The 27,610-nt window shown below is 40.8% G+C and overlaps 2 protein-coding genes across 3 annotated transcripts; one reads left to right on the top strand and one right to left on the bottom strand.

The window, feature by feature from the left end:
• Window positions 1-47: 47 nt before the first annotated feature.
• mef2b (myocyte enhancer factor 2b) lies at window positions 48-11,737 on the top strand. Its single transcript, XM_034881469.1, has 9 exons — window positions 48-234; window positions 3,870-3,950; window positions 5,883-6,086; window positions 6,298-6,426; window positions 6,641-6,830; window positions 7,961-8,109; window positions 9,184-9,298; window positions 9,890-10,001; window positions 10,970-11,737. The coding sequence occupies exons 2-9, from the start codon at window positions 3,897-3,899 to the stop codon at window positions 11,259-11,261; spliced, it is 1,245 nt and encodes a 414-aa protein (XP_034737360.1). The 5' UTR covers window positions 48-234; window positions 3,870-3,896; the 3' UTR covers window positions 11,262-11,737.
• A 5,356-nt stretch (window positions 11,738-17,093) lies between these two features.
• On the bottom strand, window positions 17,094-21,723 carry tmem161a (transmembrane protein 161A). Of its 2 annotated transcripts, XM_034881305.1 has the most exons (12): window positions 21,578-21,723; window positions 20,896-20,999; window positions 20,715-20,798; window positions 20,378-20,469; window positions 19,997-20,153; window positions 19,479-19,694; window positions 19,239-19,382; window positions 19,015-19,128; window positions 18,677-18,851; window positions 18,448-18,544; window positions 17,911-18,228; window positions 17,094-17,880 (listed from the first exon to the last, which is right to left on the bottom strand). In XM_034881305.1, the coding sequence occupies exons 1-11, from the start codon at window positions 21,578-21,580 to the stop codon at window positions 17,924-17,926; spliced, it is 1,491 nt and encodes a 496-aa protein (XP_034737196.1). In that variant the 5' UTR covers window positions 21,581-21,723; the 3' UTR covers window positions 17,094-17,880; window positions 17,911-17,923. The 2 variants fall into 2 exon arrangements, with proteins under 2 accessions (XP_034737196.1, XP_034737195.1); XM_034881304.1 differs by having other exon boundaries at window positions 17,094-18,228.
• Window positions 21,724-27,610: the final 5,887 nt, after the last annotated feature.

The raw sequence follows: 27,610 nt of genomic DNA, 5'->3' as shown, positions 1-27,610 counted from the left end.
GGGGGGCGGGCCATGATGACAGTGAGAGGCAGGCAGCAGCAGCCAGCTGTTGGAAAGCAGCGCTCCTCAACCATCCGCTGCTACTGACCAGGTGGATCTATCTCACATCAGCCCGAGACCACAACACCAGACTTCCTTAAGACATTTTTGTTGTTTTTTTGTATTTGCGACTTTTTCTGTCGGTTTGGTTACGACCCAGCTTGTGAAACTCCGACAGAAGGAGACCGAGAGCAGGTGAGATGTTTTATTTTGCTTCTGAACCTTGTGTATTCAGATTTTTAGTATCTCTGTTGTTAAGTCCCGTGGGGACATTTTCATGGCATGTAGCCGTTAGTGAAGTACCTGTTGCCGTGTCATTGAACGCAGCGTATAGATGAGGCTATATTAGACAGGGATGCTCGGCAACTCGGGGACAGACTGGCTATTCTTAAACAGTCTATTTTGAGTGACGTCAGCAATTTATCAGGCCTAATTATCCGCTAACATTTCTTTAAGCAATTTATTTTTACTGTTATTATTTTTAGCGTCAAATAGCGTGCCTCGGATAATAACCTAGACACATCCCATGACTCCTCCATCTTTCTCATCCCTTTAACTTGTTTTCCTTTTTCAATCATTTCACTGGGTCTCGTTCAAAATGTGCAATATTTGCTCTCATATTTTTGGTAGTATAGGATTATTTTTCAAGATGTCACTTTTTTTCAAACAAATGTAGCCGTCTGCCAGACATTTCCTTTTGTCAGTTGTCATCAAGGTGTCTCTCATCTTCAGCAACGTCAGTCCCAGTGTATCAACTTTATAAAGTCATGAAACATATAATAATTCATGGAAATGTTCCGATCGTGCCTGCGTGTACTATTACTATTCTGGCTAAATTAACTAAATTCAATTATCTCCTGTTAAAATTAGACACATATATCCTCACCATTGCTCTGCAAAGGCCCGGTGAGTCCATGGACTGTCTGACCCTGAAGATGACACACACACACACAAACACAGATACATGATATTACAATTATATTCTTCAGCCTTGAACACCAAAGAAGACTTTCTCTTCTTAAAATAATAGAGGTTTCCGTTTTGATTTGATCTTTGGCAATCACCCTTGAGAACTTTTGGATTTCTGTCTTAGTTCACGCAAAATTTGGTTCCAGGTCTGGACCTGGTTTCCTATTTTACCATCTTAACTCGGGACTTTGATGTGACTGGCACGGCAGTGACTGAAATGACTTCAACAGCAAAAAAAGGCAGCTCACCAGAGCCCGGTTAGGTGTCGTCCACACAGCTGAAGTCCTGCTCTGAACTCACTAGATCAGTGGGTTGCAGCAGTCATGCAGCTTCTCTTTTGATTGCTTTCATTGTACAATCAATACATGTACAAAAAATGATATTTCACAGCGGTGCAGAAGTATGCTTGACCTCAAAAACTAAACGGATTACTGCATTTGACTTTCTCTTTTCAACACAAACTTTGGCCTTTGACTCGGTTGTTATAGGAATCTACTTTCCCATCATAGAGTATAGCTTCTTTTGGCTAATATGCTTGCACGTGTTTAGCATGTTTTTGACACATAATCAAGCCATCATGCTCTAAATGACTCATGGAAAGAAAACCATCGTACCAGAACCCCCAATATTTTAGAAATGCCCTACTTATTTCCCTTTCCATTCATGCGTGCAGTTCACTGCAGCAAGAAAAACCACCAGTGTGAAATACATGAATTTGAATCTATTTAATAGTCTGGTTTGATGGTTTAAACTGATTGAACCTATTGAAATGATCTTGTCTGTTGATGCACAAGCTTTTGGTTTGCATGTGCATTGTTGTCCCAGTGATGCCCCCAGTGTTTAGCCAGAAGCTCCCAGGGTATGCCAGAGAGCATGCTCAGTACCGCTGTGTGTCTGTGCTCAGTTTTTTCCACTGTCTAACCTCTGGGAAGGCGTCTGACAAAGATGTCCTCTTTCCCTAAAGAAGCCTAAGACCCAGGGGCAAGTGTGCATGTGTGTAATCTCACTGCCCTATTACAGGACACACAGCAATTCGGTTTTTACATTCATGTCGTTCATATGCTTTTGATACTAGCTGAGAGGTTAAAAAAGGTCTGCCATTTTATTTCATTTCCACGTTTGGTGGTTCAGGAGTTGAGCTTAGACATGAATGGTCACAGGCAGCAGATGTGTTCTGGTGCATTCACAGACTTCAAACCGCAGTTGTTGTGCGGGAAAATATCTAGAAGTAGCAGATGTGTGAAGGACAGCCGGGCCTTTCCTGCTTGTTTTGGCCTTTAGGCCTTCAACAAAATAAACCACATAGAGTTATATAGCTAACTCCACCAGTTTGGCTGGAGGTGTAGCTATATATACCCTAGTCGTGTGTTTTACCAGAGCTGCTGTGATAGTCCTCGTTTGGTTATATATGAGAGGAGAGAAACTGTCTGTAAAACCCCTGAGATAAAGATCTTTCTGCCCTGTTTAGAACACGTCCCACTTCCCTCTCTTCTCACCATTAGCATGCCTTGATATGAGGATAAATGGTCTCACTTCTGAGAGATGGCGCAGCTTGACGTAGTGTGAGTTCAATTGTTTGTGGTGTGGCTGGAAGTGTCAACAGACCAGTACTGGTTTTGCGGTCCCTGTGCTTGTAAGCGTAGGCTATTTGTCTGCAGTTTGTCCTGTTTTACCGCTGAGACAGCGACCATGACAGGTTCATCTGTAGTTATCCCCGTTGAGGTGAGGTTGAGGTATATCCGCAGCATATTCAGTGCAGTGGATATCACAGGACTTTATAAGGTAATAAGAAGGACAAAAAAGAGGTGGATTCTTCCAGAAATGCCCAAAATGCCTTTGTGCCAAGCTTACGTTGAGGGAACTTTAGGGGTCGTGGGAACACAGGCGCCATATCCGCTCAGGAGGGACAGGGGACTAAATATAGAAAAGTCCACTACATGTCCAGTATAAAGGGGAAAAACCAGTGAAAACTGCTCTGGGCTTTGGAGATGCACTGTATGGTCAGGTCAGAGGAGTCAACCCACCACTAGTTGGACGCTTATAGTGTTGTGTAAAATGGAAATAATGTACTGCAAATTTATGTATGCGTTTGATTTAGTGTTTGATGAGTTTGCATCAAAGTTACTTTGTGGCTGTCACCCATAATGCAAAATACATTGCTCTTGTGCCCAGCTCTATGAGGGACAGGAGCCGAGTGTATCACAAAAAGGGACCAAGTCAACCACAATCCATCCACGTCTTTGCCTTCTGCTTGCTGTATTTCTGACCTGGCTGTGCATGAGAGAGGAGTGGGTGGCTTATTAGCTTCAGCCATCTTTCAAAAACACACCGTTTTCCTTTTACTGTTTGGTTTTATCTATTGCCTGCTGAACCTTTAAAAGGAGCTATCGACTGTATTTTTAACCCTGTCTCTTGGGGCCTTGCGGTGCAGCCGAGCACTGAGCTGCTGGCCCGGGGGTAACCCAGACTGTGGGGGTGTCATACTGTGTGGACTGCTGGTCTGGCAAGGGCTCTAACTTTAGACCGCATCGCCTCATAGTTTTAAAAATAAAAACCCCGCCCTTGCCAAAGGAAAAGGGACTTGAGTCACTTAAACCAAACATTTTCCCACCAGAATTATATGAGCGTGAAGAGAAGTTTTATTGAATATTTGTGCTGTTGTTACTGTAGAATATACACGCATATACACAATATTATACCATTAGTTCAGTAGCTATTGCATGCAAATGTTACACAAAAGAAATATTTGTAATATAACATCACTTTTTTTTATATAGAAGAAAACTATTTAATACCACAGCAGTATGAATGCCTCAAAAATGTTGTGTTTCACTGTAACATTGTTATATTTTATTTTACAGGTGTCAAAGTGTCAGAAAGCAGAAAAAATGGGAAGAAAGAAAATACAAATTTCTCGTATTGTGGACCAGAGGAACAGACAGGTGGGCCGTATTTCATTTATTTACCCTAACCTTTTTTTAATACAGTAGGTTTGCCTTAGTCATTTTTTGCACAGGTCCATCTCAAGGCCTGTTAGGGCATGCTGTAAATACATACACATTAATACCTCCTGTTTAGTGTAAAGAGAGTGCAGGAGATGCAGCAAAACATGGCCTAAAATTGTCATACTATATAGACAAGGTGGGGAGTTCAGTAATTGGACGCACAACAACACATACACAATGTGACAATTGTACTGATTTGTACATGACAATGTGTTTTATGGATTTGGCAGCATTACATACAGTAGCATCAGGGGCTAATGTGTGTAGGAATACTTTTTAATACTGAATAAGAGAGAGTAGTCGGTCACGTAATCACATGTTACCTTTTACAATAATTGCAATATTCATGCTTCATTTTCTCACTTGCTGGAAGGCCAAATTGGTGCCGAATAGGTGTAAATTTAGTTTGCCGTAATATATATTTTTTAAAGATATTTTGGGGGCATTTTCAGCCTTTATTTTTGACAGGAAAACTGAAGATATGAAAAGGAAGAGAGGGGGGGAATGACATGCAGCAAAGAGCCACAGGCCGGCGTTGCGCCCCCCGGGCCGCCGAGGAGTAAAACTCTATATATAGGCGCTCGCTCTACCAAGTGAGCTATCCAGGCGCCTCAGTTTGCCGTACATTTAATAAATTCTGAAAGATCTAACTGTTTACATAAGATTTTCTTCAGTGCCAAAAGGTTAGTAACGGCACGTATGCTCTTTCACACTGAACAGAATGGGGTGAGCACTCTAACAGAGCAACATGGCAGGAGGACATATGGTTTGAAGCCTAAAAAGAAGATTTATTCGACAGTACAATAGAGGAAGTTATTTTTTTATTTTTTTTATCAGTTTGATGGAAGACGAATCTGACAGAGTGATGTTGACTTCAACTTACAGCCAGAAGTTACATACATTTTCACCACAGACCGAGGGAATGTCAGTGCGATACTGCAATGTGGCAGAGATGTTCACATCATGCTCGTAACCTATTAATATGTTAATCAGTATGTATAACACAAAAAATAACACACACATCAAACACACATACAAGGTGACAAGAAGAAAAACCTGTGCTCAGAGTGCTGGAAAATATGATTTGTTTCTCATATCTGATCTTTGGGATTGAATGTTTTTTGGTGATAAGGTTTGTTTTTTGGGTCTTTTTCCTTATCTGAACTCAGTGTGTTTGGAGGATAGACAGTGTTGTATGCTGTACAGATTGTAAAGTCTTCTGAGACAAACTTGTGATTTTAGGCTTTACATAAAAAACACATACCTGACTGTCAACACTGTAGGTGCAAGCAATCAGTTTGGATTTTTGTGTTTTGCTTTTCTATTTAAAAAAGTAATACATTTTTTCCCAATCCTGCTTTTAGCAGTAATATTTTCAAACAGCAATAATCAATCTATTTTTTTTTTCGGATAAAACACACTTTGGCTGTATTTATTCAAATTATTAATTCCTGCAGAAATATTTGAGTTCACAATGAAACATTTTCCCATATTTTAGACTTTAGAGGGTGTGGATCAGTGGTAGAGTGGTCGTCTGCCAATCGGAAGGTTGGTGGTTCAATCCCTGACTCTGGTCCCATGGCGAAGTGTCCTTGGGCAAGACACTGAACCCCATTTGCCCCCGATGCTGCACCATCGGAGTATAAATGTGTGTAAGTGTTTATCTGATGAGCAGGTGGCACCTTGTACGGCAGCCTCGGTCACAGTGCGTGTATGTGTGTGAATGATGCTTGTACTATGTAAAAGCTGTTTGAGTAGTTGTTATGACTAGAAAAGCGCTATGTAAGAACAGTCCATTTACGTTTACATTAGATTTTTAGATTGATATAAATACTAATACTCTTCTCACATCCCCTGTGTGTTTTTTAGGTGACTTTCACCAAGCGTAAGTTTGGTTTGATGAAGAAGGCGTACGAGCTGAGCGTGCTGTGTGACTGTGAGATCGCCCTCATCATCTTCAACAGCACCAACCGTCTGTTCCAGTACGCCAGCACAGACATGGACAAAGTGTTGCTGAAGTACACAGAGTACAGCGAGCCACATGAGAGTCGCACCAACACGGACATACTGGAGGTACGGTCCAAGCTGCCATGGAAGGAAGTGACAGAAGCAAATAGTCAAAATGTTTCAGGAAGCATTAACATGAAATTCAAGGTTGCAAACTTTAACAAAAAATAATGCAGAGGGTTATATTTTGGAAGAAAACCCTTCATATGTTGCTTTTCTGAATCTTCATGCTATCATTGTGAGTCATTTTCCACGTGTGCCTTCTGTTCTGTATCAGACTCTGCGTAGGAAAGGCCTCAATCTCGACGGCTCTGAGCTGGACTGTGAGGAGGGCATGCAGGTGGCTGCGGACAAATATCCTCATAGCGAGGGCATGGATCTCTCTGTGGCTCGCCAACGCTTCTATGTCAGTCCACACACACACACACACACACACACACACACACACACACACATACACACACCGAGCTATGTTTTAATATGGATTCGCCAAATTATAATCATTTTAATGAATTGAAACAGCTTGAAATGACTGAAATGTCCAGAGACATAATATAATATTGTCACTTTCTTAACTTTAATTCCTATGCTGTTATTGTACATTGATTGTTATTCTTCAGGCTCCATCGCTCCACTCACCGGACGCCCAGTTCCTGGTGTCTGCAGGCTGTGAGAACGGCTTCCCCAACTCCTCCGGATCCAACGTGGCGTCCCACAGACCTCCAGGCTTTAAATCTCTGAGCTCCAGACCCGGCTCTTCCAGCCCTTCTGCACAACACGCACACACTGCGTTCATGTCTCCACACTCAGGTGAGCAGAAGTGGCTCCTATACTGCATGAAACATTACCCGAATCATTTTATTTACGGAAATTTGCAGGACATTTGACATGTCAGTTCAAGACCAGCAGATGACAAAGGGACAGAACATATTATGGAGAGTTACCTAGACACACCATTATATGTATATGTGTGTATTACTGTATACTATGTGCCATAATTGCAGCCAGAAATTACCCTTAATATGAGAAAGAGCAGTTAATTTAATAGTGAACCAAACTAACATATTACCCCAATGTGTTTCTTGTACTTTACACTCATTTGCAGTACCGTCATTTGACTCCTACATGACTTTTATTGCAAAATGAAATGTGCATAATTTGAGAAATATGACACTATGAAAAAATGATTGCTGGCATTAAACTTGAAATATAATCGCATCAAAGGCTTAAGAGGTTCACAACATGTCTTTTTAGAAATTGACAGTGTTTGACAGAAAATTACCATTTGTTGAGCAATGAACGTTGGTCTGCCTTGAATAGATTTAGCAAGATTAAATGATTTAACACTTAGTCTTGCTAGATTCTTGCTCCAAAATGCATGTGTATCGAGCTTCTGCGCAGCTGGCTGTGAACTCACAGGAAGTGTGTGTTCGTGCATGTGTGTGCACACTAATCCACACATGCAGTTGGTGTGTTTTGTGAAACTGGCCCTCTACCAGTGTGACAGCGGTTCTGTGGTTTCTGTGCAGAATCTATCACACCTGCTAGTCATGTCAGTCCCTTTTTTTACATTCACTATTTGGGTGCACTATGATGTCATTAATAGATACTTTTCACTGACAGTAATGATTTAGATGTAAAATTCATTGTTTTCCAATAAATGACGAGTATTTGCCATAAGTTCAAAATTGGTTCGTCAACACACTTGTATATTACACAAATAAAATATATTACACATTAGAACTCATAAACTAGAGCTGCACACTCTCCTTAAAGGTGAGATATCAACTCAAAGGAAAAGAAGAAGTTCATTTTTATCACCCTTTTATCACACTTATCACACTTTATCACATGTATCACAGAGAATAAATGATCCCTGTGTGAGGGAAACAAGGTCACATCTCTTTTTTGTCTTCCTGCTCCTTTGTTTCGCTGTGTAGGTATCGGCTACTCCGTGTTCTCCCACGGCAACCTGAATCGAGCTCTGGAGATGAAAAGCCCTCCTTCTCTGAACCTGGGCAACGAGACCCTGCGAGGAGAGGCTGCTCAACAGGCCATTGGGGCCACACGCGCTAACCACAACTCTGCTGTAAGTTACTATTCAGTGTGAGCTGCACTCAAATGTATCAGAGTCACACTTCTTACACATATAATAAACATATTTTATGTATGCAATGAGGTCACTATATCACTACAACTACAACTAGGGCTGGGTACCAAATTCAAATCCTAACTTGTTAGGCATCAGCCAAATTTGCCTCTAAAGTATCCAGTATAAAAAAATTCCATTCAGTGCCAAAATTCCACCCTTAAGGAGTAAAATCTGAGTAAAATCTGAGTAAAATCTGAGTAAAATCTGAGTAAAATCTCATCAGCGTCAGTGAGCCAATCAGCATGCAACATGCTTCTACCAATATCTAACAACAATAATGCTGCTGATTGGCTATCTCACGTGACACGCAGTGGTGAAAGAAGTATACAGATCAACTACTTAAGAAAAAGTACTAATATCACACTGTAAAAATACTCCTGTAATAGGTCCTGCATTGAAAACTAAAAGTACTCATTGGAGAAAAATCCTCACGTTTTAGAAACTGAAAACGATCAAAAAGTGTTTAATGATCCAATCATTTCAGATGGACTTGTAGGTTGTTATATTGTTGGGTAATTTCATTTATAATAACACATCATATTTTATAAACTCCATGTGTTTTATGTGCAGAAATCTTAAATTCTTAAGTAACTAAAGCTGTCAGACTAATTTAGTGGAGTCAAAAGTACAATATTTCTCTCTGAATTGTGATGGAGTATAAGTAGAAAGTGGCATGAAAAGAAAAGACTCAAGTAAAATACAAGCACCTCAAAATTGTAACTAAGTAAAGTACTTGAGTATGTACTTAGTTACATTCTACCACTGGTTACAATTTGTGGAGACACACAAAAAAAGCTATGTTACACAGAGACGGGCTCACTTAGTAGGAGCTAAAAAACAAATTAAAAGATTTGTAACGTAATGTGTTGTGTTGTAATTAATTTTTTCTTTTATAAAATTGGTATTACAAAAAGTATTGTGTAGGAACTGGTGTCGAAGTCCCGGTATTGGTAATGGTATAAGTACCAGAAATGGTATGGGTTGACTGATTTCTCCTTCCCTGCTCCTTAGCGGGGTGTCTTGTACCAGGGCCTGCACAGCAGCAGCTCCATGGTTGCCATGGGCAAGGCCGGGCTGCTGGGTCACAGTTTGGGAGGCTACGGCCTCCCCTCTCCTGGAGCCTCTGGTACGTCTGCCATGTCTCCTCTATTCAACGTGGTTGCTTTCTTGCTGAGAGTTAGGGGACAGGATTGATTCCACTCTCACGTCTGTCGGTTAAAAAATCTGGATACAAAGACTGTAAACAGCACGTGTACAAAAACGACAAGTTGTGGTTTTTCACTTTTCAGTGGTGTGACCTCGACCGGTTGCCAGGCAACGTCAGTGACAGTGATGTCAACATTTCAGGAAGTTACTACACCTGTCCAAATAAAATAAATAGTCCCGCACATAACTCACTATCATATGGATTAAACAAATAAGAGATTTAGAGATTTAGAGGCAGGATAGCTGTTCCCCCCTTAATCCTCCTGTCTTAATGCTAAGCTAAAAGCTAAGCTAACCGGCTGCTGGCTGTGGCTACATGCTTGCAGTACAGACATGATAGTAGTGTCGATCTTCTCTTCTAACTCCTAAAATGCCAAACTATCCTCTTATTGTGAAGATAATCTACCATTCACTGATTCTGTTTTAATAAAATCCATCTATGTGTCCTATTTTTTCATCTTTTAATTATATATATATATATATATATATATATATATATGTTTCTTTCCAGAGTACAGCCCACCTGGTTTTTATCACTCTGTTAGTCTGCAACGAGGGACAATGCACCCCTGGCAGCCAGCACATCTGCCCCAGGAGCCCCATGGGCCTCATATAAACCCAGGGTAAGGATATGGATTGTGTAATATGGAGGCTCTGTGAGGATAAAGTATGGAATCACTGCAGAAAGTTGTATCTGCACGCTGTTCCTGGCTCTGGCAAGGATTTATGTATTCACTCTTGCTGTGTGTCCATTTGATCAGTCGGACCTTCATCAGGAGCAAAAGAGCACTGACAAACACCACGTTTTACATACATGTCTCAATATGATGGCAATCTTCAGCCCAAGGCAACCTTATATGTGTAGAACCCAATAAAGGACTTTAGGACTGATTGACAACAGCTGTCAGCATCTGGAATGCAAAATAAAATGTTAACAGTAAGAAAGAGCAAGGGAACGGAAATAAGAAAATGTGAAAAAAAGTAATCAAAAGAAATAAAGTGAAAAATGAATAAATACTAAATAACAAGAAAATACAGTGAAATAAGAAATAGAAATAATGAAACAAGTATTATTTTAAACTAAAATTGTATGAAATGATATGTAATTATTATGAATTAAAATATGATAAAATGAATCACAAAGAAATATAATAAAAGTCAATGGAATATAAAGTAAAAACAAAGAGAATGAGAGAAAGGAATTGATAACAATAATAAAATAATATGAATACATATCAAAATAGATACAAAATATGAAAATAAATGCATCAAATGATTAGGTGTGGAAAGATTGTGTTTAGTTGTAAAGGTGAACTGCTGCTGGACGGTTTGAGCTGTTATTATTGACAAATATGGAATTCTTGTGTGTTCTTGGGTTACAGCTGGTTCCTCTACTGGATTGGACTTAATGTTGATTATATGGAAGAAAGTGCTGTGACTGTTTAATTCATAATGCAACATTTGCACTTAATATTTTCATTGATTTTAACTACATCAAACTGCCATCAAGCTACACCTGGTCCACCTACAACATATTTGGGGAACTGAGGTTCTTTAAACTCCTACATTTCTTCTGTCTTGTTGTTTCCAGGATGTCCAGTGGGGGGTGCTCCTTCCCCTCTCAGTCTTGCTCCTCAGCTTCTCCACATGTGCCCTCCCTCAACCTCAGCATCAAATTGGAGCGGAACTCTCCTGATCACATGCCCTCGCCCACCTCCCCTGCTCTACACCACCTCGGGCAGCACTCCCCCATGAGCCACCCGGATTCGGCCCGCCGGACTCCTCCACAAGCCCGTCCAGCCAAACCCGGCTACCCACAAGACGAAGAGGACGGAGGGCCGCCGCTCAGGCAGTTAGAGATAAGTGATGGGTGGCAGAGATAGCTGGCTGCTGCCGTCTAACACACACCCTCTCCCATTCAATCAGCTATCTATCTTACATCAAAACCGGTCCTCTCTGTCTCCCACACACACACAAACACACACACACACACACACACCCACACACACAGAAGATAGTAAGATGGGGTCAATTTGTCCCCATCATCTCAGAGAGGAATGCCTGTCTTTGTCGCCTCACACGGAGCTGGTCTCTCCTGGGCGATGGAGAAGGATCTCTGCATCACTTGATCGATCCCTTGACGAGACAGATGCATACAGACGTTTGATTTTTGTTTGGTTAGGTTAAGGTTTCTGTGTGGAGCTAATGTGAATCAAAAATACAATTTTACCATGTTTTGGTGACTTTGTTGACGGTAGCACATCGGGACCAGCTGAATTTCTCCAAAGCTGTCAAACCGTCCAAGTACATATTTGAGTCGTCATTGTTTCACTGAGGTTTGGTGTGAAAATTGGGAAATAGCTGTGGAAAAGCAGATGTAAAATGACTGATCACACCAGCCAGAAGAAAGCACTTAGCCTCTGTGTACAGTAGACCTTTACACCTTATGTTCCTCCTCTTATATAGGCTTTAATGTTTAGCCTTTAGCCCAAAATCACTGACCGGGTATACCCACATAAAACCAGTCACTGGCGCTTTGCCTTTTTTTTTTTAAAATACACTGAGATATTTTAAAGGATGAATTCACATTTTTCTCGAGTCTGTGTTAAAACAATTCTCACATGGCCATAATGCACACTGAAATAGTTTTAGTGTACTGAAATTGCTCCTACTGTCCATACCAGCAGGGAAAAGATAATTCCATAATGATGTTCTAATGTAAGAAATGGGGGACAGAATCTACATTGTTTATTCTTGTAATCACACTGAAGGAGGGTCTGGCTACTCCACATAGCATTCGGGGATGGGAAATAGGCGTGCTCTGGGTTATGGGCTATTTCTTTGAACCAATCAGAATCCTCATGGGTGACACTCCACATAAAGCAAAATAGTTGAGAACCGAGAGAAAACTCCGATTGGACAGATAGTCCAGCTAGCTGGTTCAATTTACCATGCATCACTCTTATAAGCAGTCAAGAATAGTCCTCATTAATTCAGCGAAATTTAAAATTCCATCACAAAGAAAGTGGAAGGAAATGGAAAATCCATGCATCAGTGGGAATTTCCCGGAAGTAGAACATCAAGGAGATGGACTAAAAATCCGGCTAATAGGAGGCTTCAGTAGTCTGAATAAGACAAAACAATTTTGGATCCTCAAGATCCAGTTAATAATGCATATTTAACCAGGAGGAGGACTGTGAATTATGTCCCTCGTCTCTTACTGTACATTAAAATCACATTAGGCATCTCTGTTTAAATGCACATATGGACGTGTGGGTATTGTTTTAAGACAGACTTAAAAATAAAATATAAACCAATCCTCTACAATTCTAGGCGTCGGTGCCTCTCAGGGACTTGGATGATGTTTTCTTTGAGAAGTTTAAAAATGGTTATTTCTATGTTTGTTTGTAAGACTGTGGCTGTGGATACGCTATGCTTAAGTTGTATTATTCCTCCAAAAATTGCTGGTCTCATATTTTTACTTTACCCCATTAACACAGTTATGGCATTCTACTTTAAATAAAGACCAAAAGTGCATTAATATTGCCCCTAAGCATTAAAAAGCTGCAACAGCCAAAGACATGATATGTTTGTCTATATTTGGTCTAATTTGATTTAAGTAATAGAAAAATGGTTTCCATATTTCTTTTTAATGAAGGGCTTAAATTAGTAACTGCATATTGCAGAAGTGATTGAGCCTTAATGCCATCGTTGTCTCATAACGTTTAGAAATATATGAAACACTGTGTAATGAATGAGTCTAAATATTCATAAGATAGGCTATTTAATAAAACAAAGACACAAATTAATTTATTATTGAGGAATGTTTGGTATTCATTATATCTGTAAATGTACCTTGCATTGTATTTTTGAGCACAGGATTTATGTGTGTTTTCATTTTGCATATTCAATTTTAGTTTGTTGTGTGCAAATGATAATATACTCGGAATTTGGGTTAGGATGAATTTCCCCTTGTTGTCCACAAGGAGTCATCTTATGTCACAAAATTTGGATTTGAAGGAGAGGGTGCAGCGCAGGGAAGCCCAGGCTGAACTGATTCATCACCGATCATCACTGATTGGGGATTAATAATCTGATGGATTTCTTTGACAATACACAGGTTCAGTTGTTCACCCTGAAGACAATAAACAAATGCATGTGTGGCAAGCCCTGTAGAGGCTCTTGGTGCAGGTCTTCAAGTCAGGTGCTGTTGTGGAACTTGCTCTTTTTATTTTTTATGCCGTCATGTGGATTACTGTAATATCAGCATAAAGAACCAAATGATCAGTATTCTGATGTTTTTGGGTTGAGTTTTTACATGTTTGCTGAATGCTTTACTAACAGAACAAAGACGGATTTGTCGTGATTCCTTTTAAATAAAAAACGGTTTGATATGTACCTTTGGCTTGCCCTGCTGTTTCTTTTTATTATTCTACGAAGAGAATTTACTTCATGTATATTAAATCTGAAGACAGATAAAATGCTGTCCGCTGTGGCTAGCAAGCTTTCATGAGTCTTGATGATTGATTGATTCAGTCTTATTCACCTCTGTTCCATTTTTTGAACACGCACAAACACACAAACACACACACACACTCACCATGTAGCCACCAAACAAGAGGAACAAGAACAGACCACTTTCAAGGCCCGGGAACCTTTATGTCTTCAAATAAAAATACATCAGGCACAAAAAGGTCCATTTCCACAGCTGGTTGTCTCACAGCAACTATGCCACAACGTTGTCTGATGCATCTCTCTCCTTCCTAAATGAAAAGAGGCTCTCACTGGGGTCATGTCTGGTCTGCTCCCCTGAGACTAGGCTGGCCCCGTCTGTAGGGCATGTCTGGGTCCTGCACACACACACACACACACACACACACACACACACACACACACATCCTGGTTTCTATAGCAACCACAGCTAGCCATGGCTTCCTGACAATGGCCCGCTGCAGACCACGGCTCAGACGCAGGGGGCCTGAGGCCTCCAGCACAGATGCACATAATGAATGTGATTATATAGATATGTCAACCTTGTCACCTTCCAGTTCACGAGGCCCCTCACAGAGCTCAACATAAACTCAAATTGTTCACCTCGATTAAAGGTTTCTAACACTAACAGAAATATTTTCCAGGGAATTGTTCTTTAAACATTTTTTTTACTATTGATACAGAACATCTCAATTCTCAATCATAAAACAGACATGATATATGGGATGTCAGATTGGTAATCGATACCATCCCAAATGTCTTCACTTGGCTTTGCCTCCAGTTAAGTCTATTTCAGTGCACATTAAAGATCCTGTGACATGGTTGTCTTTGGATGCTTTTATATAGAACTTAGTGGTCCCCTAATACCATATCTGAAGTCTCTTTTATATAGACCTTAGTGGTCCCCTAATACCATATCTAATGTCCTTTTCCTGAAGTTTAGCCTTGATACAGAATTACAGCTACTAGACCCAGTCTCACAATATGCTTTCCTTAGTATGTGCCATTTCTGAGACTGTAGTTTTTGAGAAGGAGGGGGGGGGGGGGGGCAAGGTGGAGGCGTGGCCTTGACCAACTGCCACTTTGCTTGTTTGAAAGCCATGTTATCTTTCTCTCTCTCTCTCTCTCATGGATAGACCAAGTTCTCTGGGCGAGCAAAGCAAAGAAAGGGGAGGTCATCTTGCTCCTTATGACCTCATAAGGGGCAAGATTCCACATCGGCCAACCTGAGCTTTTACTTTCTCAAAGGCAGAGCAGGATACCCAGGGCTCGGTTTACACCTATCTCCATACAATATCTAGCCCCTGGGGGACCATAGGCAGGCTGGGGGAACTCATATTAATGTTAAAAAACCTTAAACAGAATCAGAAAAAAAAAAAGTGAAAGTTTCATGTTATGGGACCTTTAAAAGACAGCAAGGTGTCTGCCTCGCCATAAATAAGAGAACCTATGTGGCTTTTGACTGGACGTGGTGTTTGGTCAAATGATATCAGCAATAAATGATGACAACTGTCAGACACTTCCCAGCCTCGCTCTTGTGAAAAGTTACATTCATTAACTGTTACACAACTGCCATGAAGGTTTTGATAAAGTCATAAAGCCTACAAATCTAGTTTACACTGACAAATGGTGAGGATTTGGAAGATTTTCAGATGAATAATTATCAGTGATTAAAGAATGATCTTCTCAGGAGGTTTGGGGTCAGAGATCAGGACCCAGCACAGCGGAGACACACTCCATTGTCATGCACGATAGCTTTTGTCATTTGGAGCACCGACTTTTAAAAAGGAAATGTTTTATCGGTAGTACTGTATCTCCCACGCTCCTTGAGGGTAAGGAGTGTTAAGTGGAAGCATCAAACTAAAAAGAGACTGAAAATGATGCGTTTTATTCAGCCCCACAAACAAAAATGTCAGATTACAGCCAAAAGTTTGCACACCATGCATTCAGAAGAAAACTAACACTTTCCATATAAAGTTCACAGTACAATGATTTCAGAGCATTCAATTCAAATTTACTATCTAAAAAACACACTAAAAATCAGAAACTGCCACAAACAGAATAACGTAATCTATTTCATTTTTAACATAACAAATGTTATTTGAGTTAATGCATCATAAATAAATAAATAAAATCCACTGACACAAAAGTAATGATAAATCTGACATGTACATGACAAGTTGGCAGTAAAAACAGCAAAATAAACCAATGTGAGCAAATTAAGCTACTGCAACTAAAAATGCTGCCTGTGAGTAGTGTTTGAAATTAAAAGCAAAAAAAACAACATACGGCATTCTAAGGACAGAATGATTAGATAGAATGGACATTTTAAAATTGACTCAAAATCCCTGAGCTCCCAGGCACTTAGGAATACTGAAGGAAACTCTTTAGACAAAAGCAAAATCTCTCTAGTTCTTGGCCGATACACAGCCACAAAGACTGTTAGGATTCACGTTCAGCTGCGTTTATTTTAATAGGATGGATCAGAAGCTTTACTACACATTTTCAATCAAAACCTTTTCAGCAGAAAAAGATTCAAAAAAACATTTAGCACTCTTGAATCGGTTCTTTAAGGGGGACAAAGAGTCCCTCACAAAAATAAAACGTCTTATCTACACAGGCAGGAAGTACTAATACCTACCTTGGTACCTTTAAATAATGTTCTTTTAAAGCTACATTGTGTAAGAGTGTCACCATTTCATGGCTGACATCCGCCATCAGCTTCCCAAACTAATGTAGGTAAAGTATCAGCGTGATCCTCCATCTTCAACAAGCTTTCTTATCTGCCGGCAGATCGAGTATTTCCCCCCGGCATTTGTCACGTTGCCACTGAGTGTAAAAGCGTAACAAGCGGAGGTATGTCCCTCTTTGGCTAATGTATTTTAAAGATGGAGGCACAACATGGCAGACTACATACAAGCGAGTCGCTCATATGTATTCTGAATGGCGGATTCTATGCGTAAGAGAATACTTTGATTAGTTGGTGGAAGTAATTACACGTGAATGAGCACATTATTTCTGAAAGAACTAAAGGGTTTTTGCTAAGAATCAACTCAAAACATTACACAATGGAGCTTTAAGAACAATTCAGGTAACACTGGCATAAAAACATCTGAAAAGTTGCAGAAGAATGTTCCATTGAAACAGCAGGACGATGACCAGGGGGCCTGTGTCATAAAGCAAGATGAGTGGGTCGGCTGGATGTCTTTGGGCTTAAGTCGATTTCTGGTATCACAAAGCTGGCTCACTTTCAGCCAAGGTAGACCACCATGGTGATCTATGCTGCCCAGATAACCTGCTCCTTGCATTAAACGGATAGAAAGTAAGCTGAGAAATGACACTGTGATGCAGACTTGTAAAAAGTCAGAATTCATGCTTTGCCAAGTCTGTCCGCAAGAAGTCGTGCAGCTCTTACACTACATAGCCAAACTTAGAAATATGCCCTCTTATTCCAAAAGCTTTACATCCTATTCTAGTTGTGCAATTATACTAAATATATCACTTTTAACAAAAACAGTAACACAATTTCACACAACTTTTTCTGTGTCATATCATGTAAACCTCTCCTGGTTCTTTTAATGTTGCATGCAATTAAAAGCTCTGCCTCTTTCACGTGAACCCCCCGTAGCTGGCTCAGTTTACCCAGAGTTAACCGAGCCAGGTAAAACCCGCTTTGTGTTACCGGTTACCAAAGACTCAGCCAAGCCAGGTAACGCTAAGAGACTAAATTAAACCAGACTAAGATGAACTTGCTTATTAAAACAGACCCCAGTTCTCTATGTATTTGTGTTGTTGGTACCAGTATCCTGCTGGTCACAGAAAGCCCTAAGGGCAACAAGCCAATTTTGCAACAGACCGCGTCCATCACCTGTCTCCTCTCAAGAAACCTTGAGCAAAACTTCTGTTTTGGCCACAAACAGGGTCAGTCTGTACAGTCTGTCTGTATGTGTGTTTTTAATGAAAATGTGCCCTTTATCTGTTGTTATGCTGTTGCAAAGGATACCTGTAGACAGCCGAGGGCTGCGTGGCAGTGTGGCACTCCCGTTTCCATCAGTTAGTTCTGCATTAGGTACTGGTGGAAGTAGATTCCAAACAGAGAGCTGATGACCTGGCACGCAGCCACCCACCACGTCAGGAAGGCGAAGAAACCTCGGAAGAAAAGTGGAGTGAGGACGGACCGTAGCGCTGTGAAGGCCTCCGTTAGGCGTGCTACTGTGACCTGGACGTCCTCCTCCATATCGTCCATGCCCTCGTCGTCTTCGTCGAGACCCCCGGGCAGCACAGGCGCTGCTGTGGGCATCACCAGTGCTGGCGTTACCCCGGGGGTCTGCTCTGCACCAGCCACCCAGGAAAAGTCCCCTATAGGATTGGTAGAAATTAGTCAATATTTTGATTTTAGATATGAGAGCGATCAATCAATCTTCTCGTCTTACTCTCCACGAGAGAATAAACATTTCCCAAAATGTTAAACTATTCCCTTAAAAAATCTACAATTTAGTCATTGGGAAACACAAAGATCAAGAGTGGCTTCTTCCTCACATGCAGTGTTCATGATGGTGGTTGTGGTATTTTACGTACCTAGTGCCTTGAGTGCCAGTGTGGAGAACAGAATGAGAAAAACAGGAACCAGATACTGGAGGGTAATTACAGTCAGGTAGCAAAAGATACGTGTGACCTGAAAAACAGCACATTTATCGTTATTTTACACCTCACATGCAGTTACTTTTCCACAGCAGTAAACCTCCACTTTATGCAAAAAGCATTGAATTCAAAGTTTAACCCGTCATTGTTCTAAAATCTGTCTGACCTTCCTCTGAATGTCAATCGCAGCAATACGGCCCGCCTCCTTCTTCATCTGCTCCACCCACTTCTGAGCCAGGTTGAGGTAGGCCTGCAGGTGGTAACGAGTCAGCGCTAGCCGCAGCACACACAACGCCACGATGATCCACAGCCGCATGCTGTCGAATGTTTCACTGGAAACACTGCCAGCGGGAGATTAGGAGAGAAATACAAAATGTTATAAAAAGCCAAATGTGCCATTTGGAGGACATCTTGCATTAATTGCCATGGTTTCTGTCTTGACAATTGAGAGAGTAGTAGGTGGAATGGACAAAATAAGCACATGTGTACAGTATGTGCACTCACATTGTAACAGAGTTCTTCCCCAAAGGTGCATTGGCCAGGAAGTCCCTTGCAATGGGTTTCACCCATAGAAACAACACAATGACTGGAGACAGGAAACTAATTTGCAGCAGAAACCTGCAGGAAACAATAAAGACATCTAAGAGAGTGAAATACTGCTAATATAGGTGTTTGATAAAACAGGGAGCACATTGCTTGTTGTGGTATGAAAATGCATCAGTTCTTACTGGATGAGTGGTCGGTCTGAGTTCATCTGTAAAGCATCCAGATGAGTCTGAGCCATTCGCAGGCCGGGGAAGGCCAGGAGAGCCCCGATGTAGGAACAGAAAGCAGCCAGAATGAGCTTCACTGTCAGCTTGGTCACTGGGATTCTGAAGGGAGTCAAAACAACAACCTGGCTCATGCATAGAACTTAACCAAGGTGGTGTCGGAGTCATAAGTTGTCTTGGCAGGAACAGAATACTTACGACCAGTCGGCGTAGCCCTGCTGTTTGGCAAAGACTTCCAAGTTGTCAAAGAGGTTGGAAAATCCTGACTCCAGGCCGAACTCCAGGTAGTCCTCTCTGACCACCAGCACCAGCATGGCCACGAGCAGAGACAGGAAGCCAAAGGCAAGGCACACCGAGCGCTCGCCGCCCTCTTCCGAGCGGAAGTAGTGGCTCATCAGAGTGTGAAGGGTCTTTCTGGGGGTTGTGGGTTAAATTAAAACTAACGAGGAAAAAGTTACCATCCAGTCCAATCCCCATATATCAGGCCACTTCATCTTTAGTTTATTAACCGATTAGAAAATATCCAAAGTCTTTTTAATATCAAGTTTTACCGCTAGCACAAAGCCTAATAATAAGATGTAGACTTGATGCTACATTGTGTTTGTTAATTAATCATTCACGCAAAACCTTAGAGACTGCGGCTCTAGAACAAGTTAACTGTGTTTAGTAGTATCAATCCGTAATACTGTTTACAGACTTATCCCGTTGAAGGATACAGACTGAAGAGAACAGTCAAGACACACCAGATGGCTCCGATATTGACCTCTTTGCTGGCATCCACAACACTGTAGTAACACTCAGTGAACAGGAAGACACCTGTTGCATAGACTGCAAAATCTATCAGCCACTGGTACTCCAGGAAAAAACGCAGCACTGAAAGTTGAAACAAGACGGAAAAAACATAAGTAGGCTCAGAAGATTATTTTGTGCTCTACCTGTTAACTAAAACTGTGATCCATACATTGTTTTTTACGAAGAGGACTATAAAAGAAATGCAAATACTCTATGTGCATTGTGAGTCAATACCTGAGCTTGAGCACTGTTTGTACTTGCACAATCTCACTTTGATAAAAGATAAAAGGAAGTGTTTATTTTACCAAGAGCGTCAATGGCGTTGACTGGAGCTTTCTCCAGGTGAAGGTCGATGTCTTTGGGCACAGTGAGAGGCTTGTTCTCCCCATTCTGTCTCCTAGAAATAAAACAAAGAAGACACAATGATGTAAAAAAAAAAATATCTGCTGTTATTGAGAAAAAAAAAGAGAGAGACCAAGGCCAGCTTGTCTCGATAAGTCTTTTTGTTTTTTCTCAGAAGTAAAGTACAGCACTGGCAACAGAGTTATGAGTTAAAATATTTCCGAGGCAATTTCTTCCTGCGGACTGCATTACTTTGCTGTATTGCCTTTCTGAATCATTAGACCCTCCCCCAACTCGCACCTGTCTCTCCTGGTCTGTTTAGGCATCTGCTTCCCAGCAAGTGCACACAGCTCTCCTTCCGACGGGTGTTTGAACCGGAACAAACTGAAAAAAAAAAAGGCATGCACATGTACGTATACAGTGCCGAGCACAGTTTGTGTATAATGTACAACCTGATTGTAAGGGTGATAAAGTATTATACCTGCCATTGCAGATTAGCCAGCGTGCAAATGAGCAGTGTGGAGCCATCCTCTGCATAATGCTGGCTGCCAGCAAGCTGACCACCAGCTGAATTCCCATCAGCGCCTGCAAGAGCAAACACACACACACACACACACGTATGAGTGTAAGTATGAGATCCAACTATAAAGAACATCTTTGGACAAGAAAACATGTAACGTTATGCGTCAGTAGGTTGATGCGCCAGAGACGGTCAAAGAGTATGTGGGCCTTATCCACAACTGTGACAGTCAGTCAGACAATATTTCATTTTGACTCGGCTTACAAGACAAGAACGTTTCAAGAATAGGTAACGTTAGTTTGAGCTAATTTACACGAAAGGTAAGTTTGTCCACAGGCTGTAGACGAAGATAGCAAAGTCTAACGTTAATGCTAAAGCGCTAACTACTAAATCCAACATACTTAAACAACAGAATATGTTGAAAGCTCCTGCGAAATGAATGAAAGTTAGCAAATGGCTATAGTGCTAAATTTAGCTAAACTTCACCACCTGTCAGCGCTGCTGCAAACGTTAGCTAGCTACCTAGCATTAGCACACTAGCTAGCTCTTATAGAAGCAATATACAAGCAAAGTGAGCTCGCTGGCGAATTTACCAGCCAGCTGATAACGACCTGCCAGCGTACTGGTGTGTGAATTAACTTACCATCCCTTTTCTAAAAAGAAAGACTTTGTCAAAACCAGAATAGATGCCGGAGCTTCTTCACATGCAGGAAAGTCTTGACAGCTGCACCGACTGACATGTGAAACTGCTGAATGTCCCGGATGTGGCAGTGGAGTCGCGCTGCCTTCAGTTGCTCCTCGAAAGCTTTGTAAATTTGACTACTTTTGATTTCTACTGCCACAACAACTGCTGCTCAAAGATGGGAAGTAAAGTAGCCTACATGAAACGTTCTCTTATTACATACACACCATTAGTATGACCGAAGTACTGTATATATTTTTTATTTTAGAAATGTTTCACGTTTATTGTACTGCTGCAGTGACTTTTCGAAATGATTTAGGCCTATTTAACATCAAAAACTCTAGGTAATATAAAATTGTAAACTTGGCTATAGCCAGTGACGCAGTCAGATTTAGCAACAACCCCATCTAGGCCTGTTACTTTCAGGTAATTAGTTATAATAACTTCACTTTTTGATTTCGTTTGAAAGTTATTGCTGTTCCTGTTATTGCTAGGGGCTACTTTTTATGAAAAGAAAACCTCTTTTGCACTTTTTTTGACAGAAAAGAAGTCATTGGATCTACATTTTTGTTTATAGCCAATGTGCTCTCAAAATACTTAAATCTACTTGATTATGAAAAACATAGGCATCAATAGACAGTATTATCCTTGTGCCATGTGTCCTAAAGATGCATACAATATTTATCTTATGTAATAAAAACCAAATGTGATCTTAATTGACATCAGTGTATTCATACTACTGCAATAATTTCTAATTATTGGAAAGCCCCATAACCATAATAATGTTTATCTGTAGGATGAATATAAAATAAATGAAGGAAACATTCAACTAACTCAATGAGCCCCTTTCATCTGTGAAACCAAACCAAACCTATGCCCCTTGAGTTTTAACCATTTTATTGAAATTGTTTAAATGTCCAACAAATGAACCCAACCTACAGCAGCATATAAAAACGCACTGCTCTCTATTCTCAGCCTCAATATTATTTTATTTCCAGTGTTCATGGAGGCAATATAGTATCCACAGAGGAACAGTGCTTTCATTGGCTCGTAGTGACACTAACTAAAGAAATATTATTATAATATTTAAAATATTGTTTAAAAAAACATGTTTCCCCATAATAATACTGTACACACCAAGTCTTATCTGAAAAATATTAAGAAGTCAAATGTACTCCCTTCCAAATAAAGTATAAGTATATGTAGCCTTTTAATGTAGCCAGCAGAGAAGGTTTAATTGCACCACCATGCTTACACTCCATCCTCATCTCTAATTAAAAGGTTATCCATTTTAGTTCCTTGTTCTACATCAATAACCCTTAACACCTCTGTCAGATCCCCCCAATGATAATCTCCATGTTTCATGCTTCCACCATCATGTATCTTAACATTTCATTGAATAAAAAAACAAACATTATGCAAATAGTGAAGCTTAACATCTCAGATATGCTCCTCTTACTCTCTGGAATTAAGCCACACAGAAGCCAGGGAGGATGAGAAAGGACGCAGTGTCATTTGATGTAATCATTAACTTAAGTTGTATTTTTCCATGTAGATGAAGAAAAATAGGGAAATCCGATCGTTATCTTCAAACCTGAAGACAACCTTTATGTGTTTGTAATGTGTTGCTTTACTGTGTGGTATAATCACTGAGCCTTATTATAAACCACCAGGTGTTTGGGGGAATATTGTGCACTGATGCATCCTCTGTGTGTGCTATGCTTGGTCACTCAGGATAAGAATGATTGTCCACACACACACACACACACACACACACACACACACACACACACACACACACACACACACACTGGCCTGTACATGCATTATAATGGCAGCTCATCCTCTGGAAAGCGGAGGCCCGTGTGCCTCCAACAGTGCGGAGTGTTTCCAGCCGCACGCCTTCCAAAAGATCTTTTACCAAAAACCATTCACCACATTCAAATCTGTGTTTAGCATGTGCGTTCATGTTATTTGGGTGGTCTGCAGAAGTTGATTGAATTCCCACTTCTTGCTAATTGGGGACGCCCCTTCTGCTGAAGGTCTGTGTGATCCTTTGCCCCGTGAATTTGCGCACGAGAGCATGACATTTCAATGAGAGCTCTGCATTTTGATCAATTGGAGCTTTGTGCGATGAAGCAACATGACTGGGGGGCATGTATGCACCAGGGGGCGGGCATCTGTAAATATAAATCACATCAAATCACTTGTTCAGTTCAATATCAAACTCTGTGTGGTTGTTAGTTGCTTATGAGTCTTACTGATCTAACTGCAGTCTATATCCAAAGGCAATTAGTGCGTGACATTCTGAGCAAGGGGAAATAGGATCTAATGTTGTCCACATTACCTTTAAAGACACATCTGTGCTTGTTTATCCATCTCTTGCTGCTGCTGAAGGTAAAATGTACCCCACATGTATAGACTGATGTGGCAAACCATAGCATTTGAGAACTGTACGACCTCTTTACATGCGGATAGTGCAAGATCAAGAGAGCTTTGTCTTTCATTGCTATAAGATCATTCAGCATGTGCTTTTTTTAAATCATAAGCAGCAAAAAAATACAGAAACAGGTTCAATATTCTGTACTCTGTGTCCAACATCTCTGTCATTAAACTGTCAGTCACACTGTGAGAAGAAATGTCTGTCTCTGTGGAAAAACCCTTCCACAATCATCATCTTTGACACAAATGTTAATCCCCCTGCCATGTTAGCCATCTGTGGCTGAAGTGGCAGGGCAGAAATTACTGAGGTAAATGGACACAAATAAAATGCTAATTCACCACGGGCTACAAGTGGCTCCCCTCCCTCTGCTCAGCTCGGGGGGCCTCTCGGTTCCCACACCACTTCCCTGTGTCTCTCCCAGGGTGCTGCTGGGATCCCGGCGGCTGCTTCGGAGCCCGCAGCAGGGATGAAGCCCTCCCATTGGCTCGTCTTTGTTTGCCCCCATGCATGGTATTCATTGGTTGATCTGAATATATGCAAATGCTGCAATGGTGGCCCGTCAAAGGAAACTCCCACCACCACCACCACCACCGTGTCTTATTCCCTCCTCCTGTCTCCATTCATTTTCCCCGCTCTTTTGCTTTTTTGTCTCTTTCCTAACTGCTGCAGTGTGTGTGGGGGGGGGGTAACTGTGGGAACCAACTATGGAGGGACAGATCTGCTTTGTCACAGGGATTTATTTAGTAGTGCGACCCATGACTGCTAATTACATAGACACAGACTTACTGTATAAGGAAGAGAGGAAAAGAGTCTGGAAAGGTGATACACCGTCCTTCAACCTAATACGTCTATGATTCGAACCGAACCAAATATCAGGGTCACAAGTGTTAGATATGATGGGGTCAGACAGACTCATGTCTTTCTAATCAGACATTCAGCATGTGTCATGTCTTGCTGAGGACAGTAACAATAAGAACGTTAGTGTGTACTGTTGGTCTGGACTTGCCGGTCTAAGTTTCTACTGTAAAAGAAAAAGGCAGGAACCTCAAGTCTTTTTTCTTAAATGAGAAGATGTTGCTTAGTTTCATGTAAGCCTTTTATTACAGCAGATATTTAGACTCTGTATCATTAACAATTACTCATCTGAAGCAACCAATTGGAATTTAGCCATTATTCATTTGATCTTTTCTACCTGTGCTTTTTCTATGGCAACATGCTGAAATGTCTGCAGTGACAGAGGCCTGCTTAAAAAATAAGTTATTCCACAACAATACATTTAAAAAAAAATCTGGTGTTATTCACCTAAAAGCCCTTTTGTTAGCTTCCTCTGTAATGGACTACATTACAGTACAGCTGCAGGCTGTGGATTTAAAAACATGAAAACATACATACATTTGAAGCCTATCTGCATGAAGGCTTCCTCTCTGCATATTCACTCACTGCATGGCTCGTCTATTTTCTGGGGACGGATTCAAACAGAAGGGAGTTAGCTGTGTGACTCTGCTGTGATGTGTTAAGCCGTTACTTTGGCTCGTCCTCACACAGACTCTGGATTTGTACGACACGAATCGTTGCGCACTTACACCGTAATTACGCAAATGTGTGCTGCTTATTTTATTTCACTAAGTGTTATGGCATATAGATGATGCCATGGACGATCCAGCATGCGCAGATGGAAGATGTACATGCACACACATATACATACACTATTGCCATTTGGCACTTAAAGATCACGCAAAAGGCTTTTTATTTTCTTTTACATTTCTGCGTCAAATGAAAAAATGTTTGCTCAAATGATCATAAACACTAAATTAACCAAATATTAGACGTCTTTCATCAGTGAATTGCAGCCCCCTTACACAAGCTCTCACTGATTTTTATTTAAAAAAAAAATGTCTTCATCCAGTTTACATATCCTCCTCTGTGATTAATAGGTGTATATATTTATTTATTTACAGGAAATATATGAAATAATGGCTTTTACACCTGACTCGAGTCATCTGCTTCGTGAAAAGAAGAGGCTCCTCATGTTTTGGCACTGCACTGCATGCAGGAGAGGATTTCTGAGAACGGGCCGCACCTAAGTGTCCATCTATAAAAAGCTGTTCACTGAATTTCCAAAAGCACCTTTTCAAGAACGGTAAAAAGCCCCGAGGATAAAAATGATTGAACAGTTTTGCATTTGTCAAGTGTAAAAAAAGCGCATATAAGCATGGCTACGTTCCATCATTTATTAACAGTCTTAACTGTTTTTTGCTCCAGATATTGTAAAGTGAAACCATAAAAAATGTGTCTTGTAAAATTGTTTAAATTTTTTTTTTGAAAACACCACCTTCTTTGTGAACTCTTCTTCTTGAGAATTGATAAACTATACATGTAATTGATAAGCTATGTGTACATGTGTTTGCAGGCCTACAGTGAAACCGGCATCCCACTTCCCCCAATGAATTGGCTCTGTGCGTTCAAGTGTTTTGAATGACAATGCGTGCGCACTGGCGCTGCGCTTGAACTTGACCGGTGGAATTGCCTGGGAAAAGAGGCGCGACATTGGCCCTTTGCTCCTCTCCTTTATGGAGTGGAGGCTGTTGGGACTGATGCCAGCGCTCATTAGCATAAACTTCAGCCTGTTCCCAATTAAACCAGGAAAGCAGTAAGAACACCAGTCTGTTTTCACATGGCGGAGACTGAACCAACATCTCTCTCTCTCTCTCTCTCTCTCTCTCTCTCTCTCTGTCTCTCTCTCTCTCTTTCTCTCTGGGCATCAGAAGAAGCTGCTGCAATGTAAGTTTTCTTCAGTTGGAACAGTGTCTAAAATTGCTTTGGATATATTTTCGAAATTGATTTTAAAGTTGAATTTTTGGGATTGTAATTGGTGCTGTTAATCTACATACTCAAACTCAAATTTTGTCCATTTTCAATTGACAAATACCTTGCATTTATCAGTTTGGCTTTCTGCTCATGAATGTGAGCCTTGTTGTTGATATGTAATTGATGACGACACGTGCAGTTTGTCTCTTGCTTCCGCCTGTAGGCCTGAATGTGTGAGACATTTGCTGCATGGCAACATCTCTGATGTCTTTTATGATTCTGGAGGTTGTCTACCTGATTCCTTAATGATACACTGAGGTGTTGCTCCGCTGAGAGCCTTTGCATTAGACCGATTGATCATCGAGTACAGTACAGTCTACTTGTTGTGTGTTGCCATGATGTCAGCCTATAATGCACGAGGCTGTTAAGTGCTTACACGGTTATGGCAAGCGGACAGTATGAGATTCTCCTTACTCACCTGTTTGAGAGCTTTTGTGGGAATTGGATTTGCAATAGCCCAATGACTATTGAAGATATAATCTGAAAACAATATGTTTCTTGTTATATTTGTTTTGCCATTTTTAGGAAATTGGCTTGCATAAAAAATGCAATTTTTTATTCTCAGGGCAAAATTCTCCCATCATGCAAACCAATGAAAAACCAATATGCACTCTAAAAACTAATTCAGGGGACCTTTAGTCATTACTTAAATATATACATTGTTGTGAAATAAAAAATCAAGT

Source organism: Etheostoma cragini, chromosome 9 (genome assembly GCF_013103735.1).
Source record: "Etheostoma cragini isolate CJK2018 chromosome 9, CSU_Ecrag_1.0, whole genome shotgun sequence".
Lineage (NCBI taxonomy): Eukaryota > Metazoa > Chordata > Actinopteri > Perciformes > Percidae > Etheostoma > Etheostoma cragini.
The sequence above is the reverse complement of the archived record's forward strand: the minus strand, read 5'-3'. Positions and strand labels throughout refer to the sequence as shown.

Coding starts and splice junctions, on each gene's coding strand:
- mef2b (XM_034881469.1), top strand. CDS start 3,897: ATGGGAAGAAAGAAAATACAAATTTCTCGTATTGTGGACCAGAGGAAC. Junction 6,087..6,297: donor CCAACACGGACATACTGGAG/GTACGGTCCAAG, acceptor GTTCTGTATCAG/ACTCTGCGTAGGAAAGGCCT. Junction 9,299..9,889: donor CCCCTCTCCTGGAGCCTCTG/GTACGTCTGCCA, acceptor GTTTCTTTCCAG/AGTACAGCCCACCTGGTTTT.
- tmem161a (XM_034881304.1), bottom strand. Junction 20,470..20,714: donor AAACAGACCAGGAGAGACAG/GTGCGAGTTGGG, acceptor TTTTATTTCTAG/GAGACAGAATGGGGAGAACA. Junction 18,545..18,676: donor CGATTGACATTCAGAGGAAG/GTCAGACAGATT, acceptor GCTGTTTTTCAG/GTCACACGTATCTTTTGCTA.